Source organism: Macrobrachium rosenbergii, chromosome 16, assembly GCF_040412425.1.
Source record: "Macrobrachium rosenbergii isolate ZJJX-2024 chromosome 16, ASM4041242v1, whole genome shotgun sequence".
In the NCBI taxonomy this organism is placed as follows: domain Eukaryota; kingdom Metazoa; phylum Arthropoda; class Malacostraca; order Decapoda; family Palaemonidae; genus Macrobrachium; species Macrobrachium rosenbergii.
In genome coordinates this window covers 58,049,478-58,076,332 of record NC_089756.1, presented here as the reverse complement: position 1 = coordinate 58,076,332, position 26,855 = coordinate 58,049,478, and the positions used below count along the sequence as shown (strand labels likewise).

Sequence of the window (26,855 nt, the reverse complement as noted above, 5' to 3'; positions counted from 1 at the left end):
AACTCAGTCGAATGATCAGTTATTCACTGGCTGTAGCTCTTGCAGAACTACATCTTAAATACTATTGGCTAAAAAATATATCATATGGGATTTTTAAAGAGCCACTAAAGGAATATTTTTATAAGACAATAATTGTTAAATAACTAAATGTTAATTTACGACAGCCTTCAGAAGTTACCGTGTAATCTGCTAACTGAAGTTATTAAATAATATGTTTATATAAATTACTGATAATTTTTCAAAAAAATTCATAGCTTATATACCAAGAGAGAGAGAGAGAGAGAGAGAGAGAGAGAGAGAGAGAGAGAGAGAGAGAGAGAGAGAGAGAGAGAGAGAGAGAGAGAGAGTTTACTTTGTAAACAGCTGACATTCGAGAGATGGTCTATTTGCTATTCGATATCAAAGAATTTAATGGACTTCATATACCTTACAAGGTCGAAAACAATGTCAAAGAAATTCAAATATGAAGGTTATGAGCTTTGAAATATAGGTAAAAATTTAATAGAAGATTTCAATAAGAAAGTCTTGAACGTAAAGTCTCCTAAAATAAATGAGTCAAGAATTTCTTTAGGTTTAAATGAGTCAATCAATCCTAAAAGTCTGACTCGAGTAATATCCAACCCGTATTTCATTTGTTTAGTGGACTACACCTTTATATATGCATCGATCATGAATCCGAAACATACCCAGTTTGTCACGTGCAGCAACTGCCACTCATTTTTCCCGTCTCATATAATCATCCTATCGACAATTTACCTCACCATGCCTCAAGTAACATATTAATATCTACAGCTATCCTTTATCTGATGCCAAAATCGAATACCAGTTGCCTCGTGACTACTTTTTCTATATATACAACACACTTGTGAAATCACTTGCCTCGTACAATTTCTGTAATTCATTTACCTTGTAACACATCTTGTTATACATCTGCCATGCAACAACATTGTTACCTGTAACTCCGTTCCACAGGAACACTGCCTGTTACTTGTCTGTCCTGAACCAGGCTTCTCATTGGCCTTTTATTGCGTCTCCATGCCGTGTGCATGTTTCACGCAGCACCTCTACCTCATCTGTGGCAGCATCATGCATTCACTCCTCAGCTGGCCAGTATCACACACTGATACCCTAATTACTCAGAAATACCATGCAAAGAAATTGTTCCAGGCTGTCCAGGAAATACAATCGATATGCACCAATAACTACTGATATTAACTAACTGAAAATGCTGACAATCTTTCATTTGAGAATGGTTCGCATATATTAATTGTAATTATTCGTTAAGTTCCCATTTTGGATTTTATGAATAACAATAACAATAAAGTGTTTGATTCCTTCCTGTCTTCTGAGTGATATCAATGTTGTAAATTAAAGGCTAAACAACGATGGAGAATCATGATTTCTCTCTAGTACTGTTTTTGGGGAATGACTTATGGAACATTTTAAACGTCTATATCATAAAACGTTCAGGCTTACGCTATAGCGTGATTGTACAATCCACAAAGCCACATACTGGAATTAACACACAAATCCATTATACATATACACATGTTTATATGTATATATATACACATATATAATATTTACAGTATATATGTGTGTGTGTGTGTGTGTGTGACAAGGGGATCGATCCGCAGTCTCTCATATGAAAGGCCAGGGAGCTACCAACTGACCCACACAAATCATAAATGCCGCCTAAGATACCACCGAATTTTACCCAACCTCCAGACCCACCTGTGATTCAATGAGTGGCATCTCATTCGAATTATAACTTCACCGTGAATATAATTGAACTACTGAACACACGAGCAGGTGCTTCACAGAAATAAGATTTCTCTCTGTGAAACACGTGCTCATGTGCTCACTATCTATACAGTATATATATATATATATATATATATATATATATATATATATATATATATATATATATATATATATATATATATATATATATCCAAAAAACATGAAGAATTCGAGAAGCTAAGAGGGCATTGTGGCTATTAGAATTACATATGTGTCTGGTAAAAGTGATCAGTAGATTCTACATACACATTTCAGCCTAAAACGCAATAAAAACGATTGCCCACTTGGCTGCGATGGTGAGGATGGGTCTATTCCAGCTCTAATAAATATATCTGAAAACGACAGGTATATATGAAAACGACAGGTATATATATGTACGACAGGTAATAAGACTTTTATCCTTCTCGTGGCCAGGTCGGTAACGTGACCTCCTTGTGGTTAAGGTGACCCGGGTTCGTCTCCCGCGACCGGCAAATCACAAGTCTCTTCAATTTCTTGTGTTTGGATGTCACGGCTTCGTAATTACAAGCATATCCAAAAAGCGAAGAATTCGAGAAGTTAAGAGGGCATTGTGGCTATTAGAATTACATATGTGTCTGGTAAAAGTGACCAGTAGATTCTACATACATATACTGTATATATATATTATGATTATATAATTTATATATGTTTTCACGTATTTTCATTCCTCCCTCTTAGTCAGCCAAATAATAATTCGAATTTCTAAATAAAAGAGCTTCTCAGTTAACTGGTAGGCTAGGATTACTGGCGGGAAATAAGGGTAGCCCCCTATTTTGAACTCGGATAGGACAATAGCACCCCCTTGACCGCCCCCCCCCCACCCCACCCCATCACGTGTCCAGTAGCTGAGGCTTGTGAGTTAGAGTAGAGAGGTGAAGCCAGGCTGTGAGGTAGGTTAGGAACATAACCTTTAAGTACCTAACCATAAGATCTATTTTCCTATGCACTTTTGCTGGCTGTGTGACTATTTCGCAGATGACTGGCCTCGCCGCTCCCAAGCACCAACAGAGAAGCATCTTGCCACTCGAAAACAACGAGACTACTCGGTGAGAGATGGCGACCCAAAAGGTCGTACTGCTCTCTATTCCTTTTCCTCCCCTGGCGGAAGCGAACAAAGTCGGACGACCAAGCCCCGACATGTTCAGAGCTCAACCATCACCAGGCATCAGGTATGTCAGACACAGTCTCCAAGCCAGTTTTATCCCTCTCCGTGAATTTCTCTTTTTATTTTTCCAAATTTTCAATTTTCATTCTCCCCAACCAAGCCCTCTTTGTTAAGCCAAATCTACCAAAAGCAGGCCATAACTCGGCCCCATCCATTGTCCTAAACTAAACTTAGCTCTATTCAGAGATCAGCAGTAGATTACTCCCTCCACAGTGTTGTCACGGGCCAATTAAATTTAATCAATCAACTCCTCCATGGTGCATTGTTTAGCTTAGTGTGAGAGAAATTCCTCAGTGTAGTATGCTAATCCTGGATTCTCTTACAGGGTCCTCACTACTATCCTGCCCAGTCGACCCAGCCTCGTGAACTCAAATCATCCTAAAAGTACTGCCATTTCAATAAACGTAAAACTTCCCTGGTACGCAGTCCGGGGAGCAATAACCTGTTCCCCCCTTTTGTTGCATGCAAAAGAGCCTAATCATTCAAGAAGAAATCAACTCGTCAGATGCTGAGATTTATTGCGCATTTCAAATTTGCATATTTTCATTATTTGAGTTTACTTGCCGTATCATCAGCCTTTCAGATTACCTCCTTGGTTGTTTTTTTCCGTAAATAAATTCAATTTAATATAAATTGCTAATCATTTCCCATAGCGACCTTCAAATCACTACTTAAATAATGCTACTACCAAGTTACTAATTTTTCCCCTCCATTTTGTTACAGGTTGGTATTCTCTGTTGGCCTTAAGGCAGTAACTTAACACAAAACCCCCTTTCATCCCTCCAATGAAACCCAATATATATGTAAGAATATATATATATATATATATATATATATATATATATATATATATATATAAATGAATGTCTTTTACTGTAATACAACAGTATAATAAGAAGATAAAAAGGTCCATAAAACACTGTTTGAACGTTACAAACCATATATTTCGAGCACTTCCTTCTGTGCCCCTGTTCACTGGTAAAATATGGGCAGATGATATGATACAGGAGTATATTATACAAAGCATATGTAGGTGTGGCAGTTAGTCTCTGTTGGCATGCAGGTGGCCGTTGACCCAGGAAGGATGGAAATTAAGGTATTCCCTTGTGTTTTTTGGCTTCATTAACTCCCTCTGGTGATGCACTTGGTGGTCGTATTTTTTCTGGAACACCTGCTTAAGAAGAGGCCTGACAGTTAACTTGTCAATGCCATCCGATTTCCAATGTCCTCCTGACAGGTTCATATTGTTGGTTTGATTGATGATAGCAGATTCCAGCATCTTCCTTTTGTACGGACAGCTACTTTTGAAAGCCAGCTCTGCCCCACTCCTGCTTATGGTATGGTCTTTATCCCAATATGTAGGAAAATTCCCGAACTCTCTGAAGCATACCGCACTGACGTTTTGTGCTGTGTTAATCTTGGCAAGATGGATCTACCCGTCTCTCCCACGTTAATCTCATTACAATTGCTGCACGGAATCTTGTAAACTCTGGCTTCTTCCCCTCTATTATCTCGATGGATTTGGGATAATGGAAAACAAAAGGATTATTAGACCTGAGATGTTCTGTAGCTTTTTGGGTGCTTTTGTTGTATGGAAGCTTTATTTTGTCATTAAATTCTATTTGTCTGTTGTGAGTGGGGCCTCTGTAGTATATTTTATTCACTTTGTTAATAGCCTTCTTGATAATGTGTGGTGAATAGAGTGGTTGCATTAGGTGTTGGTGGATTGTGTTGAATTCTTTATCTAGGTTTTATTTGAACATATTCTAAGGCCCCTGAGGAATATGTTGCACCCTACCATGATCTTTACCGAAACACTTTTGCTGTTTTTGATATTCATTTCCTAAGCTACCACGATGTTTCCGTAAAGATCATGGTAGGGTGCAACCTATTCCTCAGGGGGCTTAGAATATGTTCAAATGGGTCCAAGTGGTATTACTGAGCTGACTGTCCCATATATCCAGGTATACTGTAAATGTCTGTCTCTTTTATCCAGGTATTACTGTGGTCATTGTGCACGTTATCCAGGTATTACTATGGAGACTGTCCATTTTATCGAGGTATTACTGTGGTGACTGTCTAAACCTTGATACAGAATCATTAATCACAGGAAAGAGAAGCATTTTCAGCAATATATATCTATGGTATCGGGTACATGAAATGAGGTATGATTGCCCGTAGAGTTTATTTGAACAGGAAATAAGATATGATTACATGTGTAGAGTTTACCTACCACATAAGTTACAAAGGGAAGGGGGTAGGGAGATGGGGGAAGGTGAATGGGGTAGGTTTCAAACTCATACCCCCACCCCATTCCCTTCCCCCTTCCCTTTGTAACTTATGTGGCAAGTACACTAAATGGGTGTAATCATACCTTATTTCATGTGTAAATAAACTCTACGGGTATTCATACCTCACTTCACGTACCCGAAACCATAGGAATATATTACTGAAAATGCTTTTCTTCCCTGTGATTAATATTCTGTATCAGGGATTAGACAGTCACCATAGTAATACCTGGATAAAATGGACAGTCTCCATAGTAATACCTGGATAAAATCCACAATGACCACATAATACCTGGATAAATGGGACAGTCAGCACAGGAATCCTTGGATAAAAGAGACAGACATTACAGGGATCCTGGGTATGGAGAGAGTGCATGTTTCTGGAGGACACTTGGCAGTGATCAGAGAGTCATTTGAACGACATTTCCATAAATTAGAGACATGCTGATGATTGCTGACATTCGAGATTGTAAAAGGACATGATTTTGGCAACTTCATCCCAAAAGACTTGACTTGTTGAGAATCTGGTTCGCACACAATGATATGGTAATGTGTATCATTGCTATATATATATATATATATATATATATATATATATATATATATATATATATATATATATATATATATATATCGGGTGTTTCGAAATTAGAGGCCCCCCCCACAGAACAAATGGAAAGTTATGAAGTTTTCTGCTATAGCCTATCTCCAAGTGCATTATTTTAAGTTTCAATTAAGCTAGTTTTTATTTTACATTTCTTGTATTTTCAGACTGAGTGATGGAGTTAGATACAGCCATGGCTAACGACTCGGAGGAAATCAGATGGATTGACCGAATCCGGGCTATAACCTTCAGAGGGCCAAGGGATGCTGGTGCATCCTTCATTTCACGTTCCTGGATAGCTAAATACATTAAAAGAGATGAATCCTTTATTAAAAGAAACTGGAACAAAAATCCATGACTGTCATCGCGAAAAGAGTGAGAATCTTGGAAGGCCTGAAGTCCTTTCTCAGGAGTCAAAAGACATCATAGCTGAGGCAGTGGGTATACCAAGAAAGTCTTTACTTAAATTGGCGCTTGAACTTTTAACAAAAAGGGGAAAGAAGAGAAGTTATAGTGCTGTATATTGTGAGTTGAAAAAATCTGGTATCATCCATATCATGTTATCAACAAGCCCAACATGACTCAGCAACAGAGAGAAGACCGTGCATGGTTTTGTGGTTCATTTCTTAAAGATTGGGATGAAGCTGACTTTCTCCATGTTACTGCATCAGATGAATTCTTCATTTACACAGTCAGGAAGCCAAATCATAAAAATGACATCATTTGGGCTGCAAGGTTGGATGATATCAGCGGTGACGTGCGCTATCGCCAAGTTGTGAAATTTCCTGAATGTTTGGGAATTTTTCTCTGTTTCACAGCCAAACGGTTAATGTGGATCATCAGCGAAAAAGGACAGTCATGGAATGGCGAATACTCCAGAGAAACTGTGCTTACTGGTGTAGTATTTCCTCTCCTCAAAGATCCTGAAAATGTGTTATCTGTTGAAGTCACATTTTTGCATGATAAGGCACCATGTTTCAAGGCTCTTCATACACAGGAGCTGCTTCGAAACAGTGGTATCGATTTCTTCTCGTCAAGTGAATTTCCAGGTAGCTCCCCTGACCTTAATGTGTGTGAAAACATTGGTAGTATCTCAAAGGATTGTGTTGAAGCGCGCACAGTGAGCTATGATGGTATACCAAGCCTCGACGACCTGCGAAGAGAGGTGGCCGAAGTGCTCAGGGAAATGGAGTTTGAGTCTCAGCTTTTTTGCGATTTGCTGAAATCATACCCCTCAAAAATGCAGGCTGTTTTACAGGCAGATGGAGGCAACACAAAATATTAAATACTCAGAGAGAAACTTAAATAAATACCTGTTCTGAATTACTTTTGTTTTTGTCCATATTCAACGACTGGAGAGAAAGAGAGGGAGAGAGAATGTATGTACTGTGTGAATGCATTTGTGTATACGTATGTATTTAAAAAAATTGGCAGAAAAATATCTTGGGACATTTACACATTAGTTTGTACCCATGAGAGTTTCACGAGCTTGAAAATAATTTCCTACAGGAAGCACACTTCTCCTTATCTATGTCTGTTTGGACATAAAATTCCACCTCTACCTTCTCAGTCCCCCCAACCAAGACCACAAACTTATACCGTCCCAACCGAACTCTCGACCTCCCCCAAAACTATCCCAATTCACAAACAAGGTCCTGGGAGGAGAAATCATCACCATATTCTGAGCTGACGCCTCCCTCCTCCCAATTCCTTTTGGAAGAACGCCAAATCAATTTCCTCTCCCTAGGTAGAATACATGGAGACTTGTATTGAATTCTCCTATTTTATAAGTAAAAATACTTAGGCATTACTTAATTTTCTCATTACAATTTCCAATAAAAATACAAGGAGACATAAAAGCAATCCTCTCTATATTTCTCAGTACAAATACAAGATTACGTACATTTGCTAAGCAAACATACATAATCATACTTGAAAGTTAAAATTGCAATCATCATCATCTCTCGTCTTCTTTGTTTCAGATTAAAGATACAAATTTGAAATACATTTATGTTGGTACTCCTTCAACTTAAGAATCGCAACCGGTTCCCTCTATTCTCTTGTTCCTTAATGATAATACGAAAGAATCTGTTTTGAAATTCTTATACTTGGCTAGAGTTTCGTTTTCAGTACTACAGAATATTGAAAAGCCGTTTTTATTGCACAGTCAGAGATTTGAAGAACGAGAAACTCCTGTAAACTATAAATGTAAGAAATTATAGCAAAAAATAACGCGTGCATGTTAAATAAATTTGTAATTAACATGTACACATTTGCTAGAATGTCTTACAATTAAAATTTTCAAGACTTGAAGTTATCTATAACTTTAGTTGTAACATTTCGCAAAGCCAACTAATTATAAATTCCAATAACATACTTTTTCATAAACTTTATTTAAAATTTGTCCTATTCTTTTGCCATACATCTTATTGGTAATACGTGTACGCATGTACACACACACACACACACACACACACACACACACACATATATACATATATACACACACACACACACACACACACACACACACACACACACATATATATATATATATATATATATATATATATATATATATATATATATATATATATATATATATATTTATAGTGTGTGAGAGAGAGAGAGAGAGAGAGAGAGAGAGAGAGAGAGAGAGAGAGAGAGAGAGAGAGAGAGAGAGAGAGAGAGAAGGGTACGGGGAGTAAAAGAACAACTACTTCAGAAGATCGAAATTTCGTTGCTCCCTTACCCTATACCGTGCATATTTTTTGGTGAATACATGAAGAAAGCCATACTTCTCATCAAGTAAAACCCCCTCGAAACCTTTTCATTTTTCCGCCACATAACAAAAGTTAATTTTCTGAAGCCAGTCCCATCCCACAACAAGAACTTAATTGGGCGACGGCGCCACAGTGGAGAACGCTAGCAACATGACGCCAACTCATATTCGGTTATAAAAAAACGATCTTCATGGGTGGGGATTTTCTAAGCATAATATAGAAACAAGTTATATCAAAATGCTCCAGAGTTTTCTGTCGGGGGAATTACAGTCGCATACTGAGTAAACGTGCACATACATCAATTCAAACTGCTAAATAAATAGGGTCAATCTCTTACATTCTATTGTAACGACCAAATACATATTCACATAACTAAGTTTTACTCTTAATAAAAAATTCATTCTCGGAAAACTACAATACTGAAAACGGAACAAATCCCCATTAGGTAATGTAAGCTGTTCAACACCAAACACTCGATTTTTTTTAACGAATCAACAGGAACAACAAATGCCATTTCTAAAAACGAAAAAGTACCGAAGCATCGTCCCTCACTAAGTGGCTTTGAAATTATTTTACTGGTCCTCTCACTGATCAAGTTTTATGAGTTCTCTCCTTTGGAGATAGTAATTAAATGGATTCTATTTACATATGGTGTTCGGCAAGAATTATCCTTAGTTTCAATTTATATTCCACTGTGATGTATAATTCAATATAAAACATTCGTCTGTGGATTAGTGTGTGCATTATGGATGTATACTTATGATAAAATTAAAATTAAAAGGCAGGAGTAAGTATAGAAACACACACATTTATATATATATATATATATATATATATATATATATATATATATATATATATATATATATATATATATATATATATATATATATAGATATACACATATACACACACGCACACACACTCGGCTTGCCATAATTTCGAATGCCTATGCAGCCATTCCAGTAAAAGACGAATTAAAGTACAAATGAACGCCGACAGAAAATGTCCGAACTCTCTACGAACATAAAATGAAAAAAGTGCAAACCTCCAAAACGAGGACAAAACCCGTTGGCAACTCAAAGGCGATGCGTTCCTTCTAAAATACACGGACCTCTCTTAAAAACTATTAAAGCGTATATTAAAACGGTAAAGTATGGTTACGGTCTTTGCACCTTGAACAAGATATGAAAGTCTTTTCAAGAGAGGCTGCTGAGCTTATAAAGATGAGGGGAAAGGGGAGGAAAGAAGCGGGCACGGATACCAGGACAAAAATTGAAGGTGAAGGAGAGAGAGAGAGAGAGAGAGAGAGAGAGAGAGAGAGAGAGAGAGAGAGAGAGAGAATGACTAAGGGGGAACTGATCGACATCAGCAAGCTACTCTTTGCATCCGTAATGGTGGAACTGAGCTGGATACTCTGTTATGCAATGGTTTGTTGGTTTAAGACCCACTTGCAACACTTCTGACTACGTAAGTAATTTTCATTAATATATCGTTATTTTTTCGCAAAATATACAATAGTTTCGTTATTCCTCAGCGAACAGAGGGCTTAGCTTGTGCTATGAAATTCGGCATTGTGAGCTGTAAAGTAAATAAAAGGATAAATGATAAAAGGAATTCTTTCCGTTACTAATGGCTAAATAATAATGATAAAAATAATAATAATTTGGGTACAGGCCCTCTTTTAAACATGTTTTGTTGAATATGATGGCAGCCTTGGTTGCATTAATCTTGTAGATTATTCGTTCAACTCTTCTAATTAGTCTTTTTTCTTCGTCAGCAACAGAATTAAGTAAAGTGCCAAAGTTCATTGCAGGGATTTTTATTTATAAAAATATCCAAATGTCGATGGTTAATGAAAATTCCGAGGGCGGGGTCCAAAAAACGAGTGCAGGGGTCGTCAGTGCTTCTGGGATCGTAGGTATCGCGACATGTTTCGGAAGGCCTTCTTCCTTCTTCAGGCGGGAGCTGGATGAATTGGTAGAACTTTGGTTTCGCTTTTTTATATCAGCGGTGGGGGGTGGTCACGGACTGCTTTTTGATTGGCCGAAAGTGCGCTGATTTTTTATTGGCCAAGAGAGCGCTGACGTCACTGGGCATGGTCTTCTCCCATTGGTTGGCGGTTTCTCGGCCTTAATCTCAGAGCGTAGTGGCTGCTCTATAATGCCCTATGGTTTGTAAGACGCGCCCTGTGGAGGAATGCATGTGTAGTTTCATTAAGGTCACGTCCTCCGTCGGGGAGTTCATCAGGAGGGTCTTGCTCGTTGCTGCTGTTCTCAACGTCCTGCTAGGATGTTCCGATAGTTACGTTTTCAGGGGGCGCTGTGATAGGGCGTCGTGTCGCTGTCGGAAGCAGATAAGTTTCTTGTGTAGTATTATTGCTAGGTTTTTCTGCTCCTATATGCAGTGCCTCTAGTATCCGTAGTCTTCGGTGGTCAGGGGCTTGATCTATTATTTCGATGCAACTGATAATATCACTGCGCCGGACACGAAGGTTGTGAGCGTCTCTGGCATGGTTGAAAATGGCTTCCCTCTTGGGCGTGACAGGAAATCCGTTTCGAAAGACGCATGGTGGTCATTCCGATCTAGGTCGAAGGGCATCCTTGCGAAGGGCATCTGTACCGGTACACCACGTTGATCTTCTTAAGCGGTTCCTGTCGAGGGGAGGGGTTGTTCTTCATAATAAGACTGCTCGTCTTCTTGCTGGCATAGTAGATAATCAATAATTGTACATTTTTCGTCGGGTGGTGGGGGCGACGTGCTCCTTGATGATGTTTTTCAGGTTTTTTTCATCGTCTTTATACCGTTTGTGGAACCTCCTCTGTAGAATAATTTAATATCTTCGGGGAAATGAACTTTGACACTTAATTCTGTTGCTGAAGAAGAAAGTAAGACTAATTAGAAGAGTTGAACGAATAATCTACAAGATTAATGCAATCAAGACTGCCATTATATTCAACAAAAATAATAATAATAATAATTATTATTATTATTATTATTATTATTATTATTATTATTATTATTATTATAAACTTGTAAGAAACCTAGATAACTGAAAAAACAAATTGGAAGAACGAAAAGATATACTTAAGAGGCCTAAAAAACTAAAACATGCTACTGCTAAAATGACAAAATAATTGTCACGAAATATAGAGCAAAACTAAGAAATGCAAAGGAAATTCAGAGGCCTCCTTCCCGCCCACAGAAATCTAGACTATAAGAAGAAAGGGAAGACAAGATAAATCTTCGATGAAAAAACATGGGAAAAGAAGACAGGGAATCGGTTCCAGTCAGCCTCTCCAGGCGTATTTGGATCGTAGCGACTGACAAGCAGGAATGACACTTTTCGCCAGTTCCTAAATACCTACTGGTTTCCATATCAATCCCTTTTCGACAATCAAGAGGAAGCATTCGCCGCAAGTGACAGAGCGAAGAAACTCTTGAAATGATCATAAAACACTTCCAATACACAAACCTGAAGTAACGCATTTTCTTTCTTCAACTGGCTTGTCGAATTCGTACTTGTATGGCGAGTTCCTATGGATAATCGTAATGCGTATGTACATGTGTGTGTGTGTGTGTATATATATATATATATATATATATATATATATATATATATATATATATATATATATATGTATATATGTATATATGTATATATATATATGTATATGTATATATGTATATATATATATATATATATATATATATATATATATATATATATATATATATATATATATATATATATATATATATATATATATATATATATATATATGTGTGTGTGTGTACACAGGAGCTCAATTTAAAGCTTTAATTTCCCGCCCGCTTTTCTTCTAGATCTCGACCTTATAACTGAGACACGACAGTTTGTGCAATTATATTTTCGAAAATACCGCCTATGCGAAATGATTACCATACATGCGGACAAAATACGAGATATTTCTAACATATGCCGCTTTGAGAAGGCAAACTAATAACAGAGAAAATGCTTAGGAATCTGTATCACGTATGAAACTAACCCTAAGTGAACTGCAACCGTAAGTCATAATTCCACCTTCCGGTATACTACCCTTAACTTTCTTAAAATACACGCGTCGGTAATCTTAGTGAAGAGCAAAACCCAACTCAACTGACTTGATTCTCTTCATTCCCGTATTTTATCCCTTGCGGCATATTAGACTCAAGTCCTTCCACAGCCATAATGATTATTATAATATGAAAAATAGAAGCAAGATTGATGCTGTAAACATCACTAAAATTGAAGGCGAATCAGGAAAATGTCCAACAGACTTTGACATTTTCACCTAAACGTCAGAAATATAGTAAGCGTGACTATATCTAATGGTACCATTCATGACATTCAATACACAAGCAAAAAGGTACCAGTTTTCCAGATGACTGTGAATTATATATCAATAACAAAAATATTGTAAGGTTTATGCATGGCTATAATATATATTAGATATAAAATGCCTAAACCTCTAGCACTAAACAAAGCAAGCCAAATCAAAGAAACTGACAAAATAATATTTTAAAATATTCTAAGCAATGCTACAAAGCTATTCCGCAAAGTTGAATGAATCAGGACGAAAACGCTGAAAACACAAGCAAACAAAAATATTACCGTAAGCTGTGATTACAACAAAAGGAATAATACTTCAATGTGCAATTCAAATGCATAAGCGGATAAAACAGGAAACATTTTCGAGCAATATTTGCGAACAGCTGGTCACGCGATGGCCAGCGCATTTCATTCAATAAAATATGCAATTCACTTTCCAAAAGAAAAGAATTTCCTCGATTCCAGTTTTTCAAAATAGTTTCACATATCAAAGTACGTATGTATACATACACACATACATACATTTCATACATGTAAAACTTTTTGAAATATCGAAACTGAAATTATATATATATATATATATATATATATATATATATATATATATATATATATATATATATATATATATATATATATATATATATATATCTACATATATCTATATAAATCTATATCTATATGTGTAGATATACATATATATCTATATACAGATATATAGATATAGATATATATAGATATCTATATATATCTATCTATATATATGTATATATACATATATGTATCTATATATAGATATATATAGACATCTATGTATATAGATATACAGATATATACATAGATATATATATATACATAGATGTACACACACACACACACACACACACAAACATACATATATATATATATATATATATATATATATATATATATATATATATATATATAAAAAAGTTAAAGTATACCTTAGTTTAACCAGACCACTGAGCTGACTAACAGCTCTCCTAGGGCTGGCCCGAAGGATTAGATTTATTTTACGTGGCTGAGAACCAATTGGTTACCTAGCAACGGGACCTGCAGCTTATTGTGGAATCCGAACCACATTATAGCGAGAAATGAATTTCTATCACCAGAAATAAATTCCTCTTATTCTTCATTGGCCGGTCGGAGATTCGAACTCGCGGCCAGCAGAGTGCTAGCTGAGAGCGGAACCCACTCCACCAAAGAGGAACTTAAATATATATATATATATATATATATATATATATATATATATATATATATATATATATATATATATATATATATATATATATATATATATATATATATATATGAAGATAAAAAGGCCCCTAAAACACTAATTGAACGCTGCAACCATATATTTCGAGCACTTCCTTCTGTGCCCCTGTTCACTGGTAAAATATGGACAGATGAAATGTTACAAGAGTATATATACAAAGCATATGTAGGTGTGGCATTAAGTCTCCGATGGTATGCTGGTGACCGTTTCCCAAGAAAGAGAGAAAATAAACAATTCCCTAGTGGTTTTTGGCCTTATTAACTCCCGTTTGGCGATGCGTCTGGTGGTCGTGTTTCTTGGAATACCTGCTTAAGAAGGAGGCCTCAGGATTAACCCGTTGATGTCACTCAATTTCCAATGTCCTCCTGACAAGTTCATATTGTTGGTTTGATTGATGATAGCAGATTCCAGCATCTTTCTTATGTGCGGACAGCTACTTTTGAAAACCAGCTCCGCCCCTCTACAGTTTATGGTATGGCCTTTATTCCTGGTAGGTAGGAAAATCCCTGAACTCTCCAAAGTATACTGCACTGATCTTTTGTGCTCTATTAATCTTTGCGAGAGGGATCTACCCATCTTTCCCACGTAAATCTCATTACAATTGCTGCATGGAATCTTGTAAACTCTGGCTTCTTCCCCCTTTTCATTTAAATATATGTTAATGAGCGAGCTCCCGATGGATTTGGAATAATGAGAAATAAAAGGATTGTTAGACCTGGGATGTTCTGTGGCTTTTTGGATGTTTTCGTCGTATGGAAGCTTTATTTTGTTGTTAAAATCTATTTGTCTGTTGTGAGTGGCACCTGTGTAGTATATTTTATTTGCTTTGTTAATAGCCCTCTCGATAATGTGTGGTGGATAGAGCAGTTGCATTAGGTGTTGGAGGATCGTGTTGAATACTTTATCTAGGTACCCATTTGAACATATTCTAAGCCCCCTGAGGAATAAGTTACACCCTACCATGATCTTCACGGAGACATCGTGGTAGCTTAAGAAATGAATATAGGAAACAGTGAAAGTGGGTTTCCTATATACTATGAAAGCATATCTGTTCTGTTCTCCTATGATTAGTACATCTAGGAACGGCAATTTTCCGTCCTTTTCCCATTTCCCATTCCAGGTACATTATGAGAGTTCCCTTGACGAGATCTAAAGGTATCCTTGCTGGAGGCAAGCATAGCGGAAATTATATTCGAATAGAATTCTTTCAGATCTCTCCTGTGATGATCGTTTCTACATTTTGGGTTAGTGCACAGTAAGGCGTCTGCGGGTTGGGCTATTGACTGTAGCCTGGTTTCCGTGGTTTCCCTGAAGGATCTGGTTTTCTGTTGGTTTTAAAATCTCAGTTAACGGGAGGTGGGTGATCAGTTAAGGGGTTCACTGTAGGGAGGGATGGGGTACTGAATGACACCTGTAAGGGGATGTGATCATAGCCCATTGCAAGATCATAGCCAATGTTGCAGGTCACAATAGTCAAGAAAGTTGAGGGGACGTGATGCAGTGGTCCAGCCAGGAGGTTGTAATTGTGTGCATTCTGTTCTGTACATAGGTATAGGAGGAGGGAGAGGGGAGCATTACATCGCTAATTCGGAGAGAGTGATCTTGACAGAAGCGAGTAAGTTCATTATAAAATTGTTTTGTGGGGTGAGAATTAAGGTCCCCAATATGATCATCAGCAGAATCGTAAATAATGCTATGTAACTCACCTAGGATCATGTAGTACTGATCAAAATTATCGTTCTTTTCCCAGGGCATATACACATTAATTATTAGGATCTTAGAGTCCCCTACTGTCACTTGAAGCCCCAGTAATCTATCACTACTATAGGTCAACACATTCACCATAATGTGTGTCACAGGAAAGAAAGGCCCCCTTTCGGGCGACTGGCTACGATGTGATCTGCAACTTGCATCGATGAGGTCGAGAAAGCTCTGAAGTCTTCATGCACTGAATCGCAGATGGCAAGGTCATGAGGCCAGAGGAGCGTTGCTTGCAATACAATGATGCCGTTGAAGTTTTTGCACATGTTTAAGGGAGGAATGTTCCACTTGGGGCCAAAAATATTCCAAGAGATTATATTTAGTGTATCCATGGCAGCTCACGAAGATGGGAAATGAATGAGTTGATCATTTGGGTGGATGGAGGATTGGCCATCGAGGGTGGGCATTCACTTGGCTTGGGAGGATGGCTGGTACTTGTGGTAGAAGGCGAGTCTGCGCCTGAACAACTACTTGGGGTGTCAGTAAGTTCCCCTGGGTGGGGGGAGGGTCCGGATTAGGTTGTATCTTGAGACTTTTATGTTAGGACCGGAATTCTCGCCTTTAAGAACATTGAGGTGGGGAAATAGGCAAGTAATCCTGTAGGCCACTTTATGGTTAATTTTGCACGGGAGTTCGTGGGAGATAAGAGGGTCGGAGCCCGTGAGAAACTTGACTCTCTCTACTATGGCGTCTAGCTTCACCGATGACCGTAAATTGTGAAATCACAACGTGACATCTCCTCTCAGGTTTCGGGCGAGGTGACTCACAAATGCTGGGCTTTGGTTCAGAGGACACTCGAGACGTTCTTTTCTTTTTTCTACTTGTTTGTGTCTGCCAGCCCCCCGTCCCCTCATGATCAATCACACCTTCACCCACGACGGGGGGTGGGGGTGGCGGGGGAGAGAGAGAGAGAGAGAGAGAGAGAGAGAGAGAGAGAGAGATAAGGTCGGAAGACTCACGAGGGATGATGATCGTCGCTGAAGATCTATCTTCCACCGGAGGCACTGGGAAGGGAGGGGAGGTTGGGGGTTCGTCGGTCGTCTCCGATAGGTCTGTAGGTGGTGTGGGCGCTTCATCCGAGGGGAGAGGGCAGTTCCCTCATGGGAGAGTATGGCCACCTCGACTTCGTGTCGCACCCTCACTTCTCTCGTGTTGTTCGGAGGTAAGGAAATACTAGATGCCTCATGCAAAGGAGTCTGGTGGCTTGCTGTGCGGTTGTCTAACGATTCCTGCACTCCTTTGATCGCATCCCAGATCCGAGAAAGATTGTTATTTGTTTCCACAGTTTCAAGACTGTCGAGTGATTCCTGCAATCCTTTGATCACGTCCCAGATCTGAAAATTTGTCTTGTGCTTCCTCAATTTTTTCTGAGGTTTTGTCAATTTTTTCTGAGAGGGATTTTGCTTTTAGAAAGGCATTTTCTGCCGTATGGTACACTGCAGGTAGGCTTACATCTGCAGGCCCCTTTGGAGGCAGATTGTAAGGGTCATCGGCGTAGATTTCCACCGAGGAGGTGCTTAGCCACTTAGTGATATATGATTCTTTCTTGTGAGAGGATAGGCTTTTCATGGGTCGCTCCTGGAGAATGGTATCTAGTATCAGGTCTTTGCATTTTGTATATGCAGAGTTAATTTCCTCGTCGGAGAAGGCTGCACTGACAGATTATAAAGCTGACTCGACATCTGCACGGTTCGACTGGTATTGGATAAATTAAAGACAATTGTTCGCGAGTACAGAACTTGTGTGTGGGGCACAGGTATCGTTACGTGCCAGTGGCCTAGAGGTTGGTCAGATGACATTTTTGTGGTAAAGGGAGGGCCAAGCACTAACACATACACAGCACTCTATTACCTATTTCCCAGGGCCAATAGGCTTCAAGAAGTTGAAACTTAATTTCGAAGGCACTGATTGGGGCAGAACGTAGATTAATATACCTACAATTACGCAACACTAACTGGCTTACGCGCCGGGTATTGCGTAGAGACATTATTAATACATTGCCTTCTATGAGAGGTATAATCGCCAAGCGCGAAAAACCCCTCTTTTTGGGTAAAAAACCCGAGAGAGACCTCCAACACGCCCGTCCCCGACACACACACACACACACACGCTGAAATATATTGTTGCAACGTTCAAATAGTGTTTTATGGGCCTTTTTATCTTCATATTATACTGTGGTATTACAGTAAAAGACATTCATTATATATATATATATATATATATATATATATATATATATATATATATATATATAATTATACACAAACACACACATACATATAACATATATACATATATACATGTATATATGTATATATATATATATATATATATATATATATATATATATATATATATATATATATATAATTTGCACTAGCACTGTAAAAAGAGCGACCAACAAATAACCAAAATGGTAAAAAAAGGAGAGGAGGAGAGGGATAACAGTTGAATGTGTGTCAGAAAACAGAAGTGAAGAGAAAGTGACCATAGCGAAATTACAGGAGAGAGCGGGCGAGCGAGGGAGAGGGAAACATCAGATGAGGACTCCATACTGAAAGAATGACTGAGAAAACGGCCACAATAAAAGAGCTGCACGTTGCCCTGGGGGGGATTGGACGAAAACCTTTTTAGATCAGAATTTGAGGATATATTGCAAAGAATTTCTTTCATTACAATCTACCCCTTTCTTTGCATATTTTCAAGTCTTTATTTTGCTTTTCTCTTTTCTTGTGTATTCAATATATATATATATATATATATATATATATATATATATATATATATATATATATATATATATATATATATATATATATATATATATATATATAAATAAATATATATATATATATATATATTTTTTTTTATCTTTATTTGTTCTTTAATTGAGGATCTGTCTTTCAGTTTCATCTTAACGTTTCGAAGAACGCTTTTACAGTAACTTCCTTCACCCCCGAAGCGGTTACATTACACAAAAATATTTTGTAATTTAATTCAATCCAAGCGTTAAGAGAGTTTATATATAACAATGTGTGCTTATCAAAGTGCGCTTGTGTATGCATGATATGCATATATATATGGTCATATGTGTGTAGCAAATATATGGATACTAAGAAATATATCTCTCGAGTAAAATAAGAGGTGCTTCATATCAAATAACAATACTGCATGTCTGTGCTACCACGATAACACTATTATTTCATTAATGTACTAAAACGCTAAAGTGCCCGGTTGAAATTGGGTTTCTATACTGAGTAAACTGTTCAGAGATCAAACTTGTCATTCTTCTGCCGAAATTACGATGGATAAATGGTAAATCAAGTAAGTTTTGTGTATGGTTGCCACAGGAACTATTTTTGTACTCAAATGAAGAGGTGAAATCATAAGTTCAACCACATTACAAGACACTTCCTTTCGACAACCAGAATTCTCGTAAAACTCTCCTTCTGGATGGAGACACATTGAAGGTTGGCGATCTAAAAGTATTTTCCAAGAAGTGCGCAACAAAGCGGAACGTCACTTTATCGAACATACTGCATGAAGATTACAACTAATAAAGATGCTGTTATCATCTTGCACCTCTAATATCAAGCAACCACTATCTTGATCTCAAAGATTTGTGGTGTTATAATGTGCTACCAACTGAGAGTGTCCTAATACAAAACTGAATCACGGTAGCAATTTAAATCGCTGATTGGTCTAAATTTTCCTCTGGTAACCACATAATCATTGGAAATTCTATTATTAACATTCTATCAACGCCTGGTATTTTTCTTCACCATGCCTATAATTATTGTTTTGTAATGAATTTTGATATTCGTGAACACGATATTTGCCTATGTATATATACTGTGTATGTATGTATGTATGTATATATATATACATACATACATATACAGTACATATATATATACACATATGCAAAAATCGTGTTCACAAGTATCTAAATTCTTTACAAAACGATACATAATTGGTATAAAGACAAATAGCAGGCCGAGTTAAAATTCAATAATAAAATTCCTAATTAGTATATCGCGACCAAAGGAAAAACCAGAGCAATCAGAATTTTAATTACTGCTGACACACAATTTCGTTTTCTGGTAGTCCCAAATCGTTCCAAAATGCCATTATTATACATTTTCTGAATATACAGAAATAATCAAGCAATTAAAAGAATGACGCTTTAGAAATCATTAAAACGCCCGAGTCGAATTAAAATTCAGAAAATAAACATATGAGAAAGTAAACAAACATTCATATGCATTAAGTATGAACGTTTATATAAACTAATATTAATGAAAGAACGAGTGTGATTCAGTAATGATGAGACCAGTTTCTCTACATTAAAAATGCTGTCATGGTACAGAATAGGTCTACATGCATACGTATTATTTGACCGCAGAACGAAGATAATACAATGTATGACTGTTTACCCACAATTATGCATACAAACAAGCGTGCAGGAATGTGCATAAACACACACACCCACATATATATAAACCCAACATCCTTATACAAGTTGCTATGCAACACACAAAGTACTGAACCACATTTATATAAATAGAACGAGCGAAGCGAAGTGACCGTATTAAGGATGATAGTCAAAATATACGAAAACCCAAATCATAAAATAAATCGATGAAACTCCCATCTAATCGCTCCTGGCATTTCAATTAGCAATATATTATTAGACACTCCGGTTCCCTTTCCGTACAGTAAGCGAATTTCCAAACATATGAGCTTTTAATTAATAAACGAGAATATAAGCAATGATTTACTGCATACCAAATTCATCCAGCCTCTGAAGTCACTGAAAGCTGGGTTCATATTACCGCAGAATTGCTAGGAAGACGTAGGGTGTTGTTATGTCTTAAAACATTTTTTTAAAAATACGGCACTACAAATGATGTCCTTTCATTCTTCACTTCACCAAATAAAAACCAATTTAAATATTAAAATTTAACGACTTAACGCAGCCAAAAACACAACAAGGTCTCTCTCAGGGCATTTGGAACACCCCATCCCTCATTTATTATTTAGACAGACAGACCCAGTAACTTATTTTCTCAAGGATTCTCTCAAATCTATATCAAACATTTACCCTTAATCAGTTTGGCCTTTACCCAAATATATTCAGATTCTTTCCTTCCATCTTGAACCAATTAGCTACTTTTCACCCCAGGCCCCCTCCTCCATATTGAATTTTTACTTTTACAACAAATACCATAAGCTTTACTATATTATATATTCCCTTAGTACCACAACATTCCTTTTAGGTTCAGGATTTGAGCTTCATTCGCTACTCTTCTCTTCACTAAAAAAAATACCTATACATCTCTATAGAGAACAACTGTATGATATAAATACTTTCCTATGCTGGCCAACCCATGCACTAACATTAATCGATCTCTTTTCCTATTTCCACTTAGCCGTTTACTTTCTTCTGATAGACACTTTCAAGCAATGTTCTGCACCTCTTCATCGCATTATCTTACCAACTGTATCCTTCAATCAACCCTCAATATTTCAATAGTGTGTGGGTGTACGTGCGCATGAGCATTTATGGTCAGCTACGTGAAACTCAAACCAGACTAAGGCAAACATACGCCAATCCAGAGCAAAAATAAATAGCTTCAACACAAAACTAATCATTGCACTGATTAGCACAGCAAGTCTCGCAATAGAACAAATTAACACCTTGCCATCCACTGAAAATGCACGAGTGATCACGTGCAAGTTTATTAAGTGATGTCAACATGACAACAACACTAAAGACTTTAGATACTACTACTACTTCTACTACTACTTACAGTTCACCTACGAGAAGATCACTCCTGTATGAACACCAACACTTACCTGAAAGGAAAAAGAAGATACATTTAAAGCAGGGTAAAAACAAACAAAAACAACAACAATACTACAATTACTACAATACACCTATAGTTCCGAATATCTGCATTTGCTACCTACGCGTAGAAATATTCTAAAAAAGAAATAAAAACATAATAAAGCCACAGAATAAATAAGTCCAGCGCCCCTGTAACTGCAACAAAATCTTCTAATAGCATAATCAACAACACCTCTATTCACTGCATTTCCGTGCAACGCATAAGACACCGCCCTTCGCATACTTTCTAAATAGAAACGTTCCCCTCCCGTTCTTTTTCTCCCTTCGTCCAATTACACCTCGTTAAGCCAATTGCTTCGGGTAATGTCTCAAATTTTCTCTTCAGCATTTCTGAATTTATCTTGAAATGCAGACCAGGACGCCTTTCAAATTACACGTAAAGAATACAGAATAACTTACTTTCAAATCAGGCGGTACGAAAGAGCGGTTAGGATAAATACTATGGTAATAACAGAAAGCTTCATACAGACGATCCATTATACTTTAAGCTTACTGCGTAAGTTGTGAGGTTATAAACACCCTGTCTCCCGACAATTAGAAATGAACTTCTGAGAGAGAGAGAGAGAGAGAGAGAGAGAGAGAGAGAGAGAGAGAGAGAGAGAGAGAGAGAGAGAGAGAGAGAGAGAGAGAAAGTTATGAGCTTGCAGTGAACAGTTTAATTAATCGTCACCAAAATTAACACTTGCTAGAATTATAATACACCTGACCAAGGTCCCAAATACAGCCATCAACCCTCTCAGAGAGATACAACGAAAAAGACTCTCAACCAACTATGGTAAGTGAATTAGGGACTCTTGAAGAAAAAAAAAAAAGACACAGATGAAGTCCTACACGGAGTGAGACAAGGGCCCAACTGAGGACTGAATTATATTAAATATTTTCGACAGCTAACCAACAACATCTATAAAAAAATTTCCCAAACAAGCTCTTTGCTCCAAAAATCAAACACTTCGATGAAGAGGTAAGTGTAAAGAGGGTCCCTTCCTTTCTGTTTCATAAAAGTGGCTCTGTTTTATCACACGATGAAGACAACAACAACAACAACAACCGACATTTCCACTTATTTTAAACCTCAGGCGAGCTAGAGAAAACAAGTTTTCTATAACATGAAAGCCTTATGAAAGAATAACAACCACAAGCTCCTCCATATTCTTCCTGTATACTTTCTTTAACAAGTACAAGATGGCGGCCTCTCGAAGGGCAATTAAAAAACAATATTATGGAGTATAAAGGATCAGTTATTTATTACATTAGTATAAAACTGGGATTAGCTTCCTTCATCTGGTGTTAGTCCAAAGTACGAAATGTCTACAAACTTAATGAAATCTTGCAAATCCAAACAAACCCTTATGTTGTTCAGGTTTTCAAACGGTACAATATACGGTGAATCATAAAACCTTCTCAATCGTTACCTCTAAGCTCGAACTGCAAACCATGAGGGAATAAACAATTGCACACCATTAGCAAAAAGGCGCATCTATGACAAAAACATTATTGCGGCACTGTATGCCAAAGGGGAATAACCTCACAATGGATGCATAAGTAATGCCACCTTAAGAACGGTTTCCAGTACAGGCAACGACAACAAAAGACGAATACGTGTTTTTAATAAGAACCAAAGTCTTAAACACAATATATGCAGCGTCTATTTTCTTTTAGAACACAAAGCAAAACATCACAGACCCTTACAGCTATATTGTTACAGTAGCTGTTGGTATGTATGTAAGTACCTTCACACTTATACTACTCTCTTTCTCTCACTACCTTATATATATATATATATATATATATATATATATATATATATATATATATATTTACATATATATATATATATATATATATACAGTATGTATATATATTTATGTATGTATGTGTTCGTGCTGCGTTTTAATGTTTGGGAGAAGTAATGGTCAAAATGATGAATTCGAAAACGAAATGTGATGCTTAATAGTGTAGTTTCATTGGAATAATCTATTTTCCTACAAATGATGGAGTAAAAGACTAATGAGTCCTGTTACATACACATTTATCCCTGGAAATTGTTTTCAACGAACGGGTAATTCAAAACAATGGAAAATATTCCCGTTGCTCCCACCAATTTTACTGTAGAGTTTGCTTACCTTCGCAAAAAGTACATTTGAAATACGTACAAAATTGCAGGATTGTCAATTCCGTTTTTCCTGTCTCTTCTGTGATAATGTCAATATATAGATAAAATCAACCAATCGTTTTCATGTAACAGCAGATTTCTATTTTTATAGGGTGGGGGAGGGATTGTCATACTTAAGTTCCAGTACCGACACTGAAAACTTATGTTCTCAACACATTAAGCGTGAAGTATAGGAAATCACATACATACATACATACACACACATTAATATATATATATATATATATATATATATATATATATATATATATATATATATATATATATATATATATATATATATATATATATATATATATATATATATATATATATATATATATATATATATATTAGTGTTACTATCCCGTGAAAAAATTGCTGTGCTATTTAAGTCATATTCAAATGGAACCAAACTAATATCAAGAGCATTATGCTCGTCTGAATTTTGTGAGGGTTTAGTGAGTTAAACATGGATTTCACTATACGCAGACTTTATTACACAGAAAAATCAATATACTGTATGGATACACCGTATGCTAAGCTGTATTCACATTACGAGAATTTCTTGCACTTCAAGATGTTTCCGGGGCAGAAAATTGTTTTTCAATTTCAAGGAAATGTCTTTGTGATGGAACAATGAGGCGTCAACATTTTCTAAAAAGTAAAGGGCCTCCAGCTTCACGTTTTATGGAAAAGTGGAAGTTTCCTAGAAAGGAGAAGCCCTGTAAGAAGGGGTGGAAAAACTTGTAAATGTTACGAGAGAGAGAGAGAGAGAGAGAGAGAGAGAGAGAACCTTAATGTCAAGGACGGTTTGTGGAGCTTGGCGGGATTAAAACCAATCTGTGAAAACGTCCACTTGATGTCAACAAAGTGTGGCAAACCGGTTGGTGCTGCAACGAGAAAAATATCTCCAAATCATATTATAAGACGACGAAAAAGACCAGCCATTACAGCTATAGTACTTCTGTAGAATAGCTCATAGTTTTACCTGGTATAATACAGTGAATGGTATGATTACGGACAAATAAAATACGACTTCGTGAAATCGTGCACATACAGTACAAGATACACTCTATGGATTAGCACGGAACCTTCCAATAACGCGACGAATTCGAAATTCAACACAGCAATACACTCAGGCAAGCACCCACTAGCATGAAAACATGCATGCGTGTACATGATCACATACCAACAAATAACGTGCATTTAAAATGGTGTTACTGATGAAGTCCCCTTCTTAAACAAAAATCTAGGATACAAAAAGTGAAAGCTGATAATACTAATTAATAGCCTCACAAATGCAATTAACCACACTAGCCTTAATACATACATACATACATATATATATATATACATATATATATATATATATATATATATATATATATATATATATATATATATATATATATATATATATATATATATATATATATATATATATATATATAGGTAGACAAATTAATGTTTACAGTAAGAATCTGATTTGAGAGAGTAAAAAGTAAATCATGAAGGAGCAGTACCAGTTGAGTTGATAGGAAAAAGTGTATGGATCAAGGGTTTATCATGAAACAGTCGAGAAGCAAGTCTGAGTGAAAGAAAAGGATTGCATGGATCCACACAAAGTTATACACAATGAGGAAGATGACGACAATGGCTGGTGTAGAAAGTAATTTGGTGAGAGCAAATAATGATTTTTATGACAAACTCAAATTTATTAGAATATGTAGACAGACGAGTGACTTTTCTAATCAAGAAGGTCAACATCAAAATGATGTTACTTCTAAATGGCAATTTCACATCCTTGTGGATGGAGCGAATCGAAAATTCAGAGAAAGGAGGGGTAGGTGGAAAGTGGTGGGATACTAAAATGGGTCGTAAACAGTGAGTGGAGTGAATGATGTTTGCAGATGCCACATTGCTGATTAGGGTCAGTGAAGATAACCTCCAGAAACTAAGTCTTTATGGAAAAAAAGGAAACTCAAAGTACAACTGAGCAAGAGTAATGATGATAAGGCTCAACTGAAGCCAAGAGGATGCAGCCATGGATGATGGAATAAGCGAAGCTCTGAATCGTACAGGATTTGGAAATAAATGTAGCGGATGAAGGTAGGATGAGAGAAGAGAAGAGAAGAGAAGAGTCACAGAACAGACAGGCGAAGAATGAAAGGGAGGGAGCATGCTGGGTGCAAAACATCACAAGAGAATCACGGTGTCTCCGAAAGACGAAGTTGAATGCATGAGGCATTGCTGAGCCAACTTTCCCTTTTTGAAGTCAAGAGTGACAGTTAAATACAAATGAAAGTAAAATCAATTAAACTGAGAAATGAGTTGATAAACAGAAATGGTAAAGGGCTAATAAGTGTCTTGAGATGCCAAAATCATATGGTAAGAATTGAATTGAACTGAATATAGAACTTAGGCCAAAGGCCAAGCACTGGGACTCCTATGAGTTCATTCAGCGCTGAAACGGAAATTGACAGTAAAAGGCTTGCCAGGTGTAACAGGAGGAAAACCTCGCAGTTGCACAATGAATCAACTGTAAGGAGACGGTGAAAAGTACAATGGAAGAAAAAGAATATGAAAGGAGGTGCAGTAAAAAGAACGAAAGAGGTTGCAGCTAGGGGCCGAAGGCACGCTGCAAAGAACCTTAAGTAATGCCTACAATGCACCGCATGAAGTGCACTGACGGCACTAACCCCCTACG

The 26,855-nt window shown here is 37.0% G+C and overlaps 1 protein-coding gene across 18 annotated transcripts in view; it reads right to left on the bottom strand.

The window, feature by feature from the left end:
• Nucleotides 1–26,855, bottom strand: part of mri (mrityu) — a 483,153-nt gene that overhangs the window by 162,816 nt on the left and 293,482 nt on the right. For 3 of the 18 annotated variants that reach the window (XM_067119179.1, XM_067119186.1, XM_067119180.1), the window contains exon 4: nt 21,896–21,941. The exons of the other annotated variants lie outside the window; for them this stretch is intronic. In XM_067119179.1, the coding sequence (XP_066975280.1) occupies nt 21,896–21,941 (46 nt within the window). The remainder of the gene's footprint in view (nt 1–21,895; nt 21,942–26,855) is intronic. 18 annotated transcript variants of the gene reach the window in all.